The 17,797-nt window shown below is 45.0% G+C and overlaps 1 protein-coding gene across 3 annotated transcripts in view; it reads right to left on the bottom strand.

Moving 5' to 3' along the window:
* Positions 1–17,527, bottom strand: part of SESTD1 (SEC14 and spectrin domain containing 1) — a 59,275-nt gene extending 41,748 nt beyond the window's left edge. Inside the window, exons 1-3 of one of the 3 annotated variants that reach the window (XM_081024097.1) lie at positions 17,319–17,527; positions 12,039–12,115; positions 418–498 (exon numbers count right to left, since the gene is read on the bottom strand). In XM_081024097.1, coding sequence (XP_080880223.1) covers positions 418–472 — 55 coding nt within the window. In that variant the 5' untranslated portion in view covers positions 473–498; positions 12,039–12,115; positions 17,319–17,527. Of the gene's footprint in view, positions 1–417; positions 499–12,038; positions 12,116–17,142; positions 17,288–17,318 lie in introns of those variants that run through there. The other 2 variants (XM_081024095.1, XM_081024096.1) reach the window with 2 other exon arrangements.
* Between the last annotated feature and the right edge of the window lie 270 nt (positions 17,528–17,797).

The raw sequence follows: 17,797 nt of genomic DNA, 5'->3' as shown, positions 1-17,797 counted from the left end.
AAAGGTTAAGCAGTTAAAAAGTCAAACACATCATAAGAGAAGACATCCAAGTAGTTTAGCCTGAGGGAGAATCTCATTCTGGTCAGTGTCTGGAGAAAAAGATGTCAGGAACCTCCTGTGTTTTTAGAATTAATTACCAGCCAGGTCTAAGCAGATCCTTGATCTCACATTACTTATCAGTATTATACATAAAGTGAAAAATAACAAAGCAAAACTTGTATACAGACGATTAATCATCCAAGATGGAGAAAGAAACTTACTTTCCGAGTATCCACAATAACTAACAGCCTGAGCTTCAGTATAGATGAGGTGCACAATATATTTGTGGCACATTATCAGGAAGGATGGGGAAGGAATCAAGTAACAACACATCTCAATGAAACAGAATAGTCTGAATAAAAAACAAGGAAACTGTACCTGAAAGGAAGGCTAACTTTTTCTTCAGAATAGGTAATATCACTGTAGCATCCATCTTGCCTTCAGTTAACTTTCAGAGTTCTGAAACACAAGAAGTTGGTGTCAGAGGGTCTAAGTCAAGGGAAATCAATTACTGTGCTCCACTAAAGCTGCTCAACAGTCAGATTGTGACAGATTTATGCTTGATTCCTAGCAAGAAGTTCAGACTGTTTTATAACAAACAAACAAACAAACAAATAATGTTAACATTTATAGCGTGCCTTCCTTAAATACCCAACCAATCTCTCCAATTAAAATTTCCAAGTATTTTTTTTGCAAGAAGTCAAATTTTCTCTCCATTTTTTATGCTGCTAAACGACAGTTCTGTGCTCCATTCTATCTTGATTACCTAGCTTCTCCATATTGCCCCAAATTCAAGTAAGCACACGCCAAAATAATGATCACATTCATTTTTATACATTATTTTTGTAAATTTGAAGCTCCAGTTTTTTCAGGAAAGAGGCTGGAGAGCAAGAATTTTATTCCAACCCCCAGCTGTTTTATCAGTCTTCATCTCCTACCTTCCACAGTGTCCTCTCTTGCCTTATCCCTTTCGGTTTATGCATGTTTGAGCAATAAGAATGAACTTGCTAAGGGCATTTTAAGTGCTGCTGAGTACACATAATACTTGCCTTATACCTGTGTGGCTTTTGCTCTTCTATCAGCGGCCAAAATGCCCATTACATAAGCATATTTATTCACTGATATCCTCTATATTTCACAAAGACTGTTCTTGTTTTGCTGCCCTAACTGTTGAAGAAGCCACTGTGTGTTACTTCCATTATGTTCTTGAAAGACAAAAGACATTATGTCTTTTAAAAGTACTTAAAGAAAGGGAAAATGAAAGGCCATGATAAAATAACGCAGATCACCCTACTTGGTTATCTACCTTCAACCTTCATCTTTCTACCCAAGTGACTAAGGCAGGCCACAAAGTCCTGGTGAAATAACAGAGGACAAGACTGAATAGGGGGAATGGCAAACATAGCATAAAAGCCTAAGCACATACACTGATGGAGAAAGACAAAAATATAAACAAGTTTGGTTTCTGACAGCAAGAAATCATGTTACAATGGGAAAGATATATATTTGTAAAAAAAAACAAAAAACACCAAAAAAAGCCACAACAGTAAAAAGATGGAATATGCCGCCAGAAAGGAAGAGATTTTCCCCAGCTCTATTTTTCTATTTGTATTGTTTTATTGTTGCATTGCATCTTAATACTGTATTTTATTTTATTTTTATTGTGTGTAAGTCATCCAGAAAGGGATGCGGGTGGCGCTGTGGATTAAACCACAGAGCCTAGGACTTGCCGATCAGAAGGTCGGCGGTTTGAATCCCCGCGATGGGGTGAGCTCCCGTGGCTCGGTACCACCTCCTGCCAACCTAGCAGTTCGAAAGCACATCGAAGTGCAAGTAGATAAATAGGTACCGCTCCAGCGGGATGGTAAACGGCGTTTCCGTGCGCTGCTCTGGTTCGCCAGAAGCGGCTTAGTCATGCCGGCCACATGACCCGGAAGCTGTACGCCGGCTCCCTCGGCCAATAAAGCAAGATGAGCGCTGCAAGAGTTGGCCACAGACTCCCAGAGTCGGCCACAACTGGGCCTAATGGTCAGGGGTCCCTTTACCTTTTTAAGCCATCCAGAAAATGTATGCTGATACACAGTCATATAAACACAGTAAATGAATACAGTGGTGCCCCGCAAGACGAATGCCTCGCAAGACGGAAAACCCGCTAGACGAAAGGGTTTTCCGTTTTTGAGCTGCTTCGCAAGACGAATTTCCCTATGGGCTTGCTTCGCAAGACGAAAACGTCTTACGAGTGTTGCGATTTTTTTTCACTCCCCCCCCCCTTTTTCTAAGCTGCTAATAGCCTTTTAGCCGCTAAGCCTTTAATAGCTGCTAAGCCGCTAAACCGCTAATAGCGCTAATCCGCTAATAGGGTTGCTTTGCAAGACGAAAAAACCGCTAGACGAAGAGACTCGTGGAACGGATTATTTTCGTCTTGCGAGGCACCACTGTATTTGCTACAGATGAACATGGGTGCACTGGCTTTGAACACAGTCTTCAGAAATACTTCTATAAAACTAATAATTGTCCAGGTACAATGAAGCATATAAACCTGTCCTGTTCCAAACAATCTGTTCCGAGGTCCAAGCCATATGCATATTCTCTTCCACATGCAGATCAGATACCCACACTAAAATTAATGCTTACTTTACCCCTTAACACTGGGTTGGGGAACCCCAGGTCAGGAGCCAAATGCAGACCTCTAGGCCTTTATTTGGCCCTTAAGATTCCCCAGGACATGCTCCTAACCAACACTACCCAACACCCTTGAGTGCTTTTGCCTGGCTAGAATGAGTCATTGAGCAGTGATGATGACTCTTGCTTGCCTGAATGGAGAAATGTGAAAAGGGGTGGGGACCATGTGTATAGAAAGCTCTTGTTTCGTGTGGCTGGAATGTAACCTACTGCACAAATGTTGAGTCGCTTTTGCCTCTGGTTTCCTGGATGGTTGCTCACAAGCCCCTTGGGCTGAAAAAAAGTTCTCCAACTTTGCTTTAACACTCATACCCACTTAGAAGCTGAATGTCCTTATCATGTACAACTCTGGTTCAGGCAACTGTTTCCAGAAACAATATGAAATGCTGTTTTTGCAGCCAATGATTATACGCTGAATCCCGAACATAAGAACTGCCCCCGCTGGATCAGGTGGATGTTTCCTCTAAGTCCAGCAGTCTGTTTCTGACACGGGCCAACATTAGTCTCAACAGGGATATGTAAAATGTTGATCCTTGGGAGAGAGGACAAGAACAGAAACAGAACAAGAAAATCTGACTCTCCTGATTGGCACGAAGGCCGAGTGCAAGTATAAACAGCACTGGGTTTTGATACCTATTACTGCATTTCTTTGTATGCATAATTCAAGAGCAATTCAGCTAGTGCCCTGAGAGACCTTCTGTACTTTTAAAAGCTCCTTTCTCAATGGTAGCTTCCTGTTCATGCACGAAATTTATGATATGTGCATTGGTTCTTTGTAAACAGGAAGAGAACAAAATGCCAATAATTATAGATGCACGGATCAACCTAGTGAAATCTGAAGTTTGTCCACTTCAAAACATTCAACAGATGCACTGACATCTTAAAATGTTTATTTTCCACTATCTGCTTATTAAATTTCAAACTACTTCCAGATCAAAGTAAAACTTTACATTTCTTTTGCTGTATACGCCAATAATTGGATCCAGATCTACTGAAATCAGTGGTGCAAATGAGTAACTTCAGCCCTCCTAAATTCAGTGGGTCTACTCTAAGCACAACTAAGTCTCGATCCAACCTGATGTCTTTGATCCTAACTTTTCGCTCTCTTCACAGAAGATTTGCACTCCTGGAAGGAATCTTTCAAGGGCAACTCTTCTTTCATGAGCACAACCCTTCTTCTGTAAGCAGTTCTTTCCATTCACAGAACCAAAAGTTAGGAGCCAAACTTATATAATCCTATGAAATAATGAAGGCTGACTTTTCCAGCATATTAATTTGAACCCTGGACATTTTTATTTTTAGGATAAAAGACTTGCCTAATGAAGTCCATACTGTAACTGGGATCAGAACACCATTCTGAATATATCCATAATTTTCACTTACTTTCTAAATCTTTTCCATATCCCTAGGCACATAATTAAGAACCAACCGCAAATTGACTAATTTTTCATGAGAACAGACCCTTTTATTCTCTATACTGCTCAACATGCCTTGCACACAAACTCCCACAAGAAGGAAAAGTATCACACTGAACTTATATAGCAAAGATGAATCAAGAGCATGCACTGCATAGCAAACACAATGCAATGACCTCATGTGAACCAGCACCATTGTATTCACCTCATGGTTGCAGCATCAATTGATGATGTACATAAGTTCATTTGGCACACACATCTTTTTGGTACCAGGTGTTGGGATACTGCCAGGGAGATAGCGTCCGTCTGAGCCCCCATGCCGGCTGCCGGACGTCCATCGATCTCTGTAGCCACGCAGACCCAGCAATTAGCGACACGAAGCCTTGGAAATTGACTGCCACATTCCAGGCTCGTGCACATCCTTTATCAGCAGAAACACAGCCAGAAAGCTTGCACCGCAGAAGAGCAGAAGAGCATATTTACAGACTTTATTTAGCGTTGAACAGAACAAAGAAAAACATGACCGTTCTGTGTCAGCATCTCTGCCCGACTGAAATCGAAAGGAAACAGCAAGCATAAACATCCTGTGAACAGGACATGCGCAGACTCTGTTACTCACAAAGCCTGCTCCCTTTTAAGGTGGAACGGAAATATCCCAACATCCTCCCCCTTTCCGTGTAACCTGTAGTACCTGTGGTTCAACCCAATTGCAACTTTTGTACATAAACCTTAAGTTGTTCTCTGTTAACAACTTTAGACAACAGATCAGCAGGAATTTCATTTCCTGGCATGTAGGACACCTGAATCAGTCCTTTCTGAATACACTCCCTTGCACGATGTAGCTTAATCTGCAAGTACTTGGTTCTTTGCTTGCAACTCTCGGAGTTCAGCAAAGCCAAACAAGATCTATTGTCTTGATACACTTGTACAGGACATTTCACAGAAACCCCGATGTCCTTAAACAGTTGCATCAACCATTCACAATCCATGAGTGAAAATGACAGGGCATTGAGTTCTGCTTCACAGGAACTTAGGCTCACTGTCGTCTGCTTCCTGCACAACCAGTCAAACAGGCAGTGGTTGTACATGTAGCATACTCCAGAAGTGCTTGTACCATCCGTGGTGTCACTTCCAAAACTTGCATCAGCAAAGATTTCAAGACCTCCAGTCTTCTGACTGGTGAACCTCAGCCTGTAGTGCATAGTCCCTTTCAAATAGCGGGCTATGCGCTTCAGAGCTTTCCAATCCTGAACTGTAGGATTGTTGGCATGTCTGCTAAGCAGATTACAGCTTACAGCTATGTCAGGTCTTGAACATCTGGCAATGAAATTCAGCTTGCCTAGAACGCATCTGTACAGCGTTGTGTCAGAAAACGCTTCAGCAGTACTGTCTACCTGGTAACCTGTCACCATCGGTGTGTCTGCTGGGTTTGCATCAACCAAATTCAACCTGGTTAATACATCAGCAATTTTCTGTGTTTGGTGTACCAGAAAATTACCTGTTTGGTCCTTCTCCACCTGCAGAGAAAGATAGTTGGATACCTCACCAAGATCCTTCATGTCAAAGTGCTCCTTCAGCTGAGCTAGGGTGCTTTGGTAGAAAGCCTGATTCTTCCAAAACATCAGAAGATCATCAACAAAACATAAACAATACAGTTTGTTTTGCCCCTCCTCCTTGACAAACACACATGGATCAGCTTTGCCCTGGTGAAAACCTAGAGAAAGCAACGTCTCAGTGAGCTTGGTGTTCCAACACCTGGCACTCTGCTTGAGACCATATAAGGATTTCCGCAGTTTACAGACCATTCCCTTCTGTATCTCCATCCCATCAGGTGGAAGCATAAACAGCTCCTCCCCCAAAATCCCGTACAAAAAAGCTGTATTAATGTCATGGTGGGAAACATGCAGTTTCTCCTCCGCAGCGACCTTGAGCATCAGCCGAATGCTCTCATATTTGACTGTGGGTGAGTAGGTCTCGTGGTAATCCTGTCCTGGTACCTGTGAAAAACCTCTGGCAACCAATCTGGCTTTGTGTCTGACAACCTTGCCATTCTGGTCTGTCTTGGCCTTGAAGACCCATTTGCTGCCAACCAGTCTCATTCCTGGGACTACCGGTACCAGTTCCCAAGTTTGGTTCCTGTTCAAGGAATCAACTTCAGCCTTCATGGCACTAAGCCAAGGCTCAGCATCTTTAGAGGTTAACTCCTGAACCTCTTTGAAGCTTGAAGGTTCCCACACCTTCTCTGAGCTACTAAGAACAGCAGTTGCTGTCTTAGCAAACTCATCAGCATACCTCTTTGGAGGTCTGCCTTTGGTCGCCCTTTCAGACCTACGTACTAGACGCAAGTCTTCTGGACTCATCTCCTCCTTCTTAGGAGAAAATTGACCAATGGTGAACAGTGGTTCTTCCAGTTCATTGTCAGACGCATCAGATGGTCTGACTGAGGCCTTTGCGCTCTGGTAGTCTGCTGTGTCATCACTGTCACTGACACCAGCAGCAGCACCGCCCACTGAACTGGAATCCGAACTCTGATCATCATCATCATCATCATCCTCATCATCATCATCATCCTCAGCAGCTTCCTCAGCTTTAGCTGCTTGCTTGACATCACCTTCATCCTCCTCTGGGTAACTCTGGAAAATTCCCACATTTTCCCCCCACTTAGGATTGTACTCAACACTCCTTGTGAACTTAATGGACTTAGAGTTAGTCATCCATACCCTGTATGCACCTTTTTCGTACCCCATGAACAAACCATGTGCCCCACGCTTCCCAAGCTTGTTGGTTTGTGGGGAGTGTACCCACATGTCAGAACCAAAGATTCTCATGTGTTTGGTGTTGGGTTTCTTGCCAAACATCTTCTCATAGGGGGTACAGCCAATGGGTGATGACAATCTGCGATTAAAGGAGTAAACCAAATTCCCCAAAGCCTCCCCCCAAAACTTATCAGGGAGATTGGCATCATGCAACAAGGTTTTCATTCCTTGCAGCAATGTCTGATTTGCTCGCTCCGCAAGCCCATTCATCCATGGCGATCTGGGCGTTGACAAGTCATGCTGGATTCCCTTCTCAGTCAGGAAAGCTTCAAACTGCTGAGAAGTGAACTCCCCGCCTCGATCGGTAAACAAACAACCGATACGTTTGCCGTGGGCATTCTCCAACCAAGCACAGAATGCCTTAAACTTCGGAAACGCTTGCGATTTCTGTTCGAGCAAAAACACATGAATGTACCTGGAAAAAGAATCAATTAGAACCATGAAGTACCTTGCTCCCCCTAAAGAGGGCGTAAGTGGACCAACCAGGTCCGCATGCACTAGCTGGTAGGGTTTGGAAGCCTGCCTGCTAGATTCCTTGCCTTTTGGAGCAACCTTCACCTTGTTCTCTGCACAAGATACACATTTCATGTGAAATTTACAGGGTTTGATGTTCAAACCTTCAACCACCTCTGGCATCTTGGCCAGTGCCTTCCAAGAGAGATGACCAAACTTTCGATGTGCATCATGAATGCATCCTGCATGAAGAACTTGGTTAGTTTGTGCAACACAACAAGAATCAGCATTAGATACAACAGCAGTGTCCTCATAAGTTATATGGAACAAACCATCCATAAACTTTGCATGCAAATAGTCCTCTTTGCCTTTACTGATGACACAGACGCTCCTCTTGAAGGAAATCTGAAAACCACGCCCAGTAAGCTGTGGGACACTTAGCAAGTTGCTAGCAGCGCCTGGAACATAAAGTACATTACTGATGGTAGTGTGCAGACTTGCAAGTTTCACAGTCCCTTCTCCTGCGATTTGCAACGTCCTTCCGTCAGCCAGGTGGATCTCACCTTCCTGAGGCTTGAAGGAGATGAACAGGTGGCGATCCTTCGAAACGTGGCGGGTCGCACCTGAATCGATAATAAATCTGCCTTTGGCTGTTGGAGCAGTCTTTACAGCAAGCAAACCCTTGTTTTTCACCGGCGTGGGCTTTTTCGGCTTGCCCCCCTGCTGCTCCTGGCCACCAAACGTGCCTTTAGCCTTTGGTGAAGCAGTGCCAGCAAACATAGCCTTGTTTTCCACTGGCGTGGGCTTTTGCAGCTTGCCCCCCTGCTTCTGGTCAGCAGACGTGCCTTTAGCCTTTGGTGAAGCAGTGCCAGCAAACACAGCTTTGTTTTTCCCTGGCGCGGGCTCTTCACCCTCCCTCTGCTTCTGGCCATCTGCAGGCATCTGTCTTTGTTTACCTCTGGCCTTCCGGCCTCTGCAAAGACGATGACCTTGGTTCCCACGAGAAACAGAGCTCTCAGCTGCCGACTCCTTGGCTCCCCCTGGAGGCTGGAATGCTGCCTGGGATGACGTGACGGTCAGCTCCCCCTGCTGCTTGCAACCGGTGCCCTCAGCATCCCTGCATTCACTCGCATTCTGGGAAACAGCTAGGACCTCCGATGCAGTCAAATTCTGGGCTGGGATGACTGGCTTGTGAGCTTTCATCAAAGCATTCCACATGTCACGTGCAGTCAGATTGCCAGCTAGCGTCTTTATCTCCTCCAGAGAGACGGACAAGACGATTACGTCTATCGCCCTCAAATTTTCGGCTTCCCATTTCTCTGTCAGAGGAACTGGGGGGGGGGGGTTCAGAAACGGTATGCCACACTCCAAACTGACGCAGCAAAGATTCACACCATTTTGCCCAGGTTTCATAATTGTGCCGATTTAACTTTGGGCACTCCTCAGCCTGAGAAGCTTGGAAAAACTCCATTTCAGCTTTTCCTTTGAGCCGGGAGCCCTTTATGCCTTCAAAGACTTCGTTATCTTGGCAGCTCATTAATCACGAACTCTCTGGCTTGGCTCCCAGAGCCATTAATCTGCCGGAGTTCCAAAGGCTCCTTCCGAGGTAAACAGAGAAAAACCTCTCTTTCGCTTTTGACATACCTCTCAGACGCAGTCTGTTGCAGCTTTACTCTCCTGTAGGTGCTGTGAATCTGGGCCCGAAACCTTGTTGTTGGGATACTGCCAGGGAGATAGCGTCCATCTGAGCCCCCATGCCGGCTGCCGGACGTCCATCGATCTCTGTAGCCACGCAGACCCAGCAATTAGCGACACGAAGCCTTGGAAATTGACTGCCACATTCCAGGCTCGTGCACATCCTTTATCAGCAGAAACACAGCCAGAAAGCTTGCACCGCAGAAGAGCAGAAGAGCATATTTACAGACTTTATTTAGCGTTGAACAGAACAAAGAAAAACATGACCGTTCTGTGTCAGCATCTCTGCCCGACTGAAATCGAAAGGAAACAGCAAGCATAAACATCCTGTGAACAGGACATGCGCAGACTCTGTTACTCACAAAGCCTGCTCCCTTTTAAGGTGGAACGGAAATATCCCAACATCAGGTGCCTTTCTATTTTCCCAAGCCTTTCAACAGATCTGCTGACATTCTGGGCATTAACTTTGGATGCTGCTTTTGTTCTATGGCTTGTTTGTTTGTTTTGTATGTTGCTGGTTTTTCTCTTATACAGTGGTACCTTGTACAACCTGCAGATGTTGGGAGAGCCACTGCCAGTCAAAACAAACAGTGGGCCAGATGAACCAAAGAAGTATGGGGCTGCTTAATATCTAACCCTGGTAATATCCCAAAGCTCTTTCTTTGGACTGTATCCAGTGCTGCAGTTCCTCTTGTGCTGCAGTCTTCTGCTTCCACAACGGAACTCCCCTCTCCTTCTCTGCAGCCCCCAGATCCAGAGAGTTGAGGGACCCTCCAAAACAACGAGTCCTGTTGCATCAGCAGAAGTCCATTGGCACAGCATTGGGATACAACCCTTTAAATCTGGGTATCACTTGTTCCAAACTGTTTGTTCCAAGTGATGTTTAATCCACTCTATCATACCTTCATCTCTTTTTAGCTTAATTACTGTAATTTCTCTCTCTCTGGATTTATGAGCAAGTACAGTGGTACCTCAGATTAAGTACTTAATTTGTTCCGGAGGTCTGTACTTAACCTGAAACTGTTCTTAACCTGAAGCACCACTTTAGCTAATGGGGCCTCCTACTGCCACCGCGCCACCAGAGCACGATTTCTGTTCTTATCCTGAAGCAAAGTTCTTAACCTGAAGCACTATTTCTGGGTTAGCGGAGTCTGTAACCTGAAGCGTATGTAACCTGAGGTACCACTGTATAGCAAACTTCAGTTTTTCCGAATCGCAGTTACTCATCTTCTCACCTAAAAACAGAAGACAATACCCCCTATTTATCTCTTTACAGAAGACAACTTCACAGTCTAAATTAAATGCTAGTTCTCTTCTTTCTACAGTGGTACCTCGGGTTACATACACTTCAAGTTACATACGCTTCAGGTTACAGACTCCGCTAACCCAGAAATATTACCTCGGGTTAAAACCTTTGCTTCAGGATGAGAACAGAAATCGCGCGGCAGCAGCAGGAGGCCCCATTAGCTTCAGGTTAGTGGTGCTTCAGGTTAAGAACAGTTTAGGTTAAGTACGGACCTCCAGAACGAATTAAGTACTTGACCTGAAGTACCACTGTACTGTCATACACTTTTCTGCACTAGAATTAGATATCTGTGAGCCAACATCCGTGTTTTGCAGCGATCTGTCAATGCAGTATTTCGCAATGTTCCAAACACTTATTTGCTTGAAATCTTGGGACCGCATCATTGGTAAACAAAGCCAACTGGCTCTCCTGCATCCATGACTACATCTGCCCATGTCCGTCCAAACCAGACATCTTCTAAAATCCCTGAGGCATTACAACTGTTAAAAACATGCACACTCAATACTATCCTCTGTAAATGCCTCAGATCACTCAGCCTGGTTTTCCAACTCTTATTGCTATTTTATGTAAATAGGTGGTCTTCATATTTTCTATTGCCAGGAAACATTTCACACTGACTTATCTTCCAGTAAATATCTGCCATAGAAACCATGCATACTATAGAAGGTTCTAGGGGAAGCCACCACGTGAACCACGACTGTAATTCTACATATTCCCAGTATGGCCTGTTTACAATTACAGTGGTACCTTGGTTCTCGAACATAATCTGTTCCGGAAGTCCGTTCGACTTCCGAAACATTCAAAAACCGAGGCGTAGCTTCCAATTGGCACAGGCGCCCCAGAGGAAATCGCCGAAAATCGCATCGGATGTTCAGCTTCCAAAAAATGTTCAGAAACCGGAACACTTACTTCCAGGTTTTTGGTATTCAGGGGTCAAAATGTTTGAGTACCAAGGCATTTGAGAACCAAGGTTCCACTGTACTGAGTCTCCCATTGAGGAACTCCTTCTCAGCTTAAAAGGAACACTGGCCTAAATCATAATATAGAGTATGCAACACAATTCATTATACCTAGGCTTTTCTTCATCCACCATTTTAGTATTACCTGCAAGCCTAAGCTACTTCACAGAGGGTCCTTTTAAAAATAAAAGTAACACATCTGTACTGAAGGATGGAAGAAAAATAAATGTCCCCTGAGGAATTAAAGCCAAATATGAGCTTTGTGCCTTTACACTCCAAACCCATTACATAATGCCTCATATTTTCATTAAGTACTTTCCATCACAATTCTATGCACTCTAAACTGAGTGTAACCCATACTGAACAAAATGGGACTTTCTTAAAACATACAATTGTGGTGTCAGTTATTAATATACCTGTTCACAACAAAATTCTCACTAAAGAACTTGGGTTACTCACAAGGCAATGCAAGACTAGTAAATTTCATTGGCTGGCATAAACAAATGCTTTAAGCTGAGAGGGAGTCTGTGTCATCATTTGAGAAGATATCACATTACACAAATACATCTCTTGCTGTAGCATGATTTGAGTTAGATATTTTGAACATATCTATATTCCCATGCCAATCCCACACAACGAAAGAATGCTTCAAAATGTGAATGGTTTTACTTACTGTGTCTGTTGTGGTATCCGGAAACATTGATGTCCCTTGACAAAATTGTTTTCAGATTTGATTCAGTTTTTCAAGCCCTGTGGATTTAAATTAGAATTTTACAACCATGCTTTCTTCTCATAGTTTGATGTACAGATTTGTTTGGAAACTTTTCTTACACTTCAGAGTAAGGCATTGCTTCCAGATTTTCAAGTGATAGGAACTGGTGGGGAAAGCTGCACAGCAGATTGAAAACTATAACAGTTACTGTCGAAAAGGCATTTTCCAAAGTATTCACTCAATGGCCACATGTGAACATGCTAACCCATGATTTAATGCCACCTGAATGAACCCGGGCTTGCTCGTGCAGGAAGAAGGAAGGGGAAGCACACATCTAAACTAGGAATCATGGTTTAACACTATTTATGGTTAGTGCCAAAGCAAACCTGCTTCAAATCACAGGCTATTAGTCTGGCTTGCTGAAACTAACCATAGTGAGTGTTAAACTACAGTCCGTGGTTTGGAAAAGGCAAGCAGTTCAGCAGAAGTGAAAGTGAACACTTCAGAACTCTTCCTCCAAGCCAAGTTCACGCTAGGACGCAAATCAACAGATGGCACTCCATTCAAACACGTCTTAAATTTAAGCAGTAGAGCCTTAAATAAAGACCCCTTTCAATGTCGTTCTTAAATCAGTGGTTTCGGATTGCTATTGTATCAACAAACCAAGTAGGTGCACAGGCATCACAATTCCCTCATGACATTTCCCTACACAATAAAAACGGTTTTAAGAGTAGTTATACTCACTAGTGGCTAAGGGCTAGATACAGAACTTGAATTTACATGCGGCTTTCTAGTCCCAATCTTGAAGATACCACGCCAATTCTTACTACAGAAATAACTGGATGTTAGTGCTGGAGGAGACTCTTGAGAGTCCCATGGACTGCAAGAAGATCAAACCTATCCATTCTTAAGGAAATCAGCCCTGAGTGCTCACTGGAAGGACAGATCGTGAAGCCGAGGCTCCAATACTTTGGCCACCTCATGAGAAGAGAAGACTCCCTGGAAAAGACCCTGATGTTGGGAAAGATGGAGGGCACAAGGAGAAGGGAACGACAGAGGACGAGATGGTTGCATAGTGTTCTTGAAGCTACCAGCATGAGTTTGACCAAACTGTGGGAGGCAGTGGAAGACAGAAGTGCCTGGCGTGCTCTGGTCCATGGGGTCACGAAGAGTCGGACACGACTAAATGACTAAACAACAACAGCTTACAGCCACATTTGCACCTCCTTATGTGTTAATGTTGCAAGGAGTCCACTTTTACAACAGAATACAATCATGGGTTTAAATGATGGGTAGGCAAACTAAGGCCCGGGGGCCGGATACGGCCCAATCTCCTTCTAAATCCGGCCTGCGGACAGTCCGGGAATCAGCGTGTTTTTACATGAGTAGAATGTGTCCTTTTATTTAAAATGCATCTCTGAGTTATTTGTGGGGCATAGGAATTCGTTCATTTTTTTCCCCTTTCAAAATATAGTCCGGCCCCCCATAAGGTCTGAGGGACAGTAGACCGGCCTCCTGCTGAAAAAGTTTGCTGACCCCTGGTTTAAATACTAACATCTTAGAGAAGGACAACTCAGTGTCTATAGCAGTCTCAACAGAGGGCACAGTAAATACACATCAGCCTGTAAGGTTCCAATCATGCGGGTTCCAATGTTTACCTGGCCCACAAACCTAAGTAAAATTGGGCCAGCACACTAAATTATTATCAGGCAATTAAGACTATGGAGGAAGGAAAGAGGATAGTTGGGGAGTTATCAACAAAGGATGGTAGCTTTGAAGACAGCTGTAAAATAGGAGCAATAACAATAATTCAGTAAATGAGAATCAAAATTCCTTTCATTGAAAGTAATTCCATACATGTTTCAAGCTAGGACGCTCTCCAGCATAGAATATGAAGCACAACGCATTTAAAAAGTCTGTCTGCTAAATGAATAACATTCGATAATGATTTTTCCCCAACCGAGTCTGATTTTTTTTAAAAAAAAAAAAAAGAGAAGGTACAATTCTCCAATAGGCCTTCTATACTAGGCTATAAATAGTCCACTGCATTTTTGTGCAGGGTGTGGAGGAAGGGGCTTTCTTCCTCTTGCAGCCCACAGTATCTATGTTGGGCATAGAGGATGGACACAGTGCTCTATTCCTCCTCCACCAGCTAACTCCTTCTCCTGCATACAATTCCATGGACCTGCCTGCATGGAATTCCTTGTTGTCTGTAGTAGTTACCAGGCAAGTGCTTAAATGCAAGGCTGATTTGTATCAAAGTATAAACCTCCAAAGCTTACCAAATGCAACAAAAGTTAAACGCTACAGAAAAATACAATGGCAAGGGATAATAATTTTCTGTTCAGTAAATTCATCAGTTTGACCTATACTTCTAGTTTCTCCTCCCAGAAGGCTCTAGTCCCTGGATTCAAGCCTAATTTGTACTTACAGAAATGCTGCTTCCCAGATCCATAGGAATGGATAAAGCAACTGTTAATTTTGCTTCTCCTGATGTTCTTAGGATTCTTGATTGCACCCCTAACCTTATCGAGCTTGAAGAAGTATGCAAGAGTAGTCTAATAGACTGGCCTTCACCAAAGAAACACCCACCCACTCAAAAAGTCACACCCACCCACACCAAAAAGCAGCTCAGAAAGGTTGAAGTGGTACAAACTACTACAGCTTGCTCAGAGGCACTTCTTTGCTCCAACTCTGTCATATCTGACACTTACAACTGTTTTCTTCCCTATGTCATTTGCTATTCCCTGCCTGCTCATAACTTCTTTTCCTGACCAATTCCTCTGTTGGTGGCTTGAAAAAAGATATCTCTGGAAGCAGCAAACTGAGATGTACAAGATTATTCGCTTTTGGTCACCTAGCATTGAAGAGTCATCCTGATGCCTCCAGCTATTTACAAATAAGCAACTGAAGTGAGCACCACTGCAAATATCAGCCTACAAAATCAATGAGGAATTATCCATACCTAAAGTTTCAGGAAAAGAAAAAGCTCAGATTTCTGTTGATTTAAATGTTTGAATAAAGCATAATTTTCCAATGAAGCGTTTCCTACCTTTCTCAACACTTAAAAGGGTCAGGGTCAGCACAGAATTTATCCAAGAATGTGATCCAATATTGTGGTGCAGACCAGATCCCAAGGCCTACAGGCATACAGTGGTACCTCGGGTTACAGACGCTTCAGGTTACAGACTCCGCTAACCCAGAAATAGTACCTTGGGTTAAGAACTTTGCTTCAGGATGAGAACAGAAATCGTGCAGCAGCGGCGCGGCAGGCCCCATTAGCTAAAGTGGTGCTTCAAGTTAAGAACAGTTTCAGGTTAAGAACAGACCTCCAGAATGAATTAAGTTCTTAACCCAAGGTACCACTGTAGTTATATTGAAGGCATGGAATCACAATGTGGACTTTTATAATGGTCTGCATAATTTTATATGCTTTCAAACCTTACCAATGTATATGTGGGGAGTGGATAGTGCAAAAACATGGTATGATCTCCAATGCAACATCAGGATTAGGCCTTTGAAAATGGCTTCTCAGTTTTAACCTGCAGTCACCCTTCCTCTTATAATGTATCCATTACAATGCATCTTACAATGTATGCCCTCTGCAAACTAGAAAACTCAATTATTTAGTGCAACACTAAAACTTCACCATGGCAATGAAAGAACAAGGTAGTTGTAACTGGTTTCACCTCAACAATTATGGAGCAAGCAAAGGGAGAAGAAAATCAATGCTCACTAAATTACAACACAAATGCTGATATGAGGAGGTATCTGCAGAGCCACCATTTTTACATGTTCATTTGACTGCAAAGCTCCGTTACATGTTCTTAGAGTAAGGAGACGGGCAAATTTGCTGCTTGACAAGGACCACAGACCTGGCTTTAATCATTACAGTCATAAGATCTGGTGTTATCCCAGATCTTTAAAGAAATACAGATATGCACACACAAACATACACCTTTCTCGTCTTTCAATTTGCCACACAATACATGTTCAAAGAGCTTTAAATTGGCCACCTTTTCACTAGGTAGGGTAAGTGGGAAGACAAAACTGTAAAAATAATGGACCTTTCCCAAACCTACGGATATAGTAGTAACCGCAACACTGATTGCTGTGCTGAATCAACCACGCCAGTCATGCATTTCTTCTGCAAAACCAAAAGGATGACAAAGCCCTGACTACTACACCATAAGTCACAAGATGGCCAGAGAATAGTGCTCTGGGTTATGTTTTTGCTATCAGTTGCAAGTCACAGTGAAGGGCTCCTAAAAAGCCACCTCCAGGCTACCGACGATGCAAGCTTCTCTCCCTCCGAAGCAAGGCTCTCTTTCTCTCAAAACCAACTATTCCCTCTGGTTTTGTTTTTTTCGTTTCTTTTCACAACCCAGCTTAAAGTCTGGATAGGGAAGAAGGAAATGTGTTGGGTTTTTTTAGAAGCAGAGCATGCCGAGAGAGAGAGAGAGATCGGCTGGTGCCGTTCGGCACTCACCCGCTTGCACTCAAGGCAGGGTTGGGAAAGTGACAACACAAAGGGAAGGGAAAGGAAATAGAGAAGGAGAGACCTGGGAGCAATGGAAAAGCAGCGGGGAGGCGGGAGGCGGACTCTGTCCCGCCGCGCTTCATAGGACGGATAATATACATGGATATAGATGCAAGTTGCAAGAAGAAACCTGTTGCTCTGATCTCAAACACGGGCTTTGATTCATAGCGGCGTGCATGAGAGATGGGGAATTGAGGAGGGGGGAGGCTGGGCTGGGCTGAAGAAGGAAGCAAGAAGCCCCGCCGCCGCTGCTGCATGCGGACCCTCGCCTGCCACCACGAAAAGAGAAACCCCAGGGCACAAATGGTCAACCTGGGGTGGGAAAATGGAGGCAGCGTTTGGAAAGAGAAGGAAGGAGAGAAGGAAGGAAGGACGGAAGGAAGGAAGAACACTCCCGAGGGATGGATGCGGCCCCCCGCCCCGTCCCACGGGGCATGCATTTTGGGGACAGACGCCCTGAACACACACACACACACAGTCGCCCACCCTTCCCACGAGCCCCCCACCCCCAAGAACCGCTTTTACCTCCGCAGCTCCAGGGAGGAGGGGAAGCCGCAGCAGCCCCGCACGAGGCGGGGGGAGGGAGAAACAAAAGCCTGCCGAGGCCGCAAGGCTGGGCCTGCTCGGCTCAATTTCCCCGCCCCTCCTCTCCGCCGCAGCCGCCGAGGAGGAGCGCCTGGCCAGGCGGAGCAAGGACTCACCTGGGCCTCGGCTAGGGCGCGCAAGGCTGGTCGGCCGCGGGGCTGGAGCGAGGAAAAAGGCGGGACGAAACAACAGAGAAAAGGCGGAGGGGGCGGGATTGTCCAGGGAGGAGGAGGCCGCCGCCGCCGCCACGCTGCTGCTGCTTCTGCCCGGGCCTGTCGGCGCTGCCCCGCCGGACAAAAGCGGGGGGGGGGGTGCTGCTTGGTGCCAAGACAGCCGAGCCCGCCCACCTACCCTCGGCGGCGCGCGCTCGCTTCCCGGAGAGGAACCTCAGCGCGGGGTCAAGGCAAAACGGCGAGGTGCATTGCTCTCCCTTGCAGCCGCCGCCGCCGCCGCCGCCGCCGCCGCCTCCTCGCGAGGTGCCGTAGCGGCTACTGTGAGGCAGGGTCGGCCAAGAGACCGCAATAACAAGCCCCACCCTGAAGGAAAAGCGAGGCAGCAACCAAGCCTCCCCGGAGGAGAAGCTCGCTCGCGCGGG

Source organism: Podarcis pityusensis, assembly GCF_964106645.2.
Source record: "Podarcis pityusensis genome assembly, chromosome: 1".
NCBI lineage: Eukaryota > Metazoa > Chordata > Lepidosauria > Squamata > Lacertidae > Podarcis > Podarcis pityusensis.
This window is presented reverse-complemented; position numbering and strand designations above follow the sequence as displayed.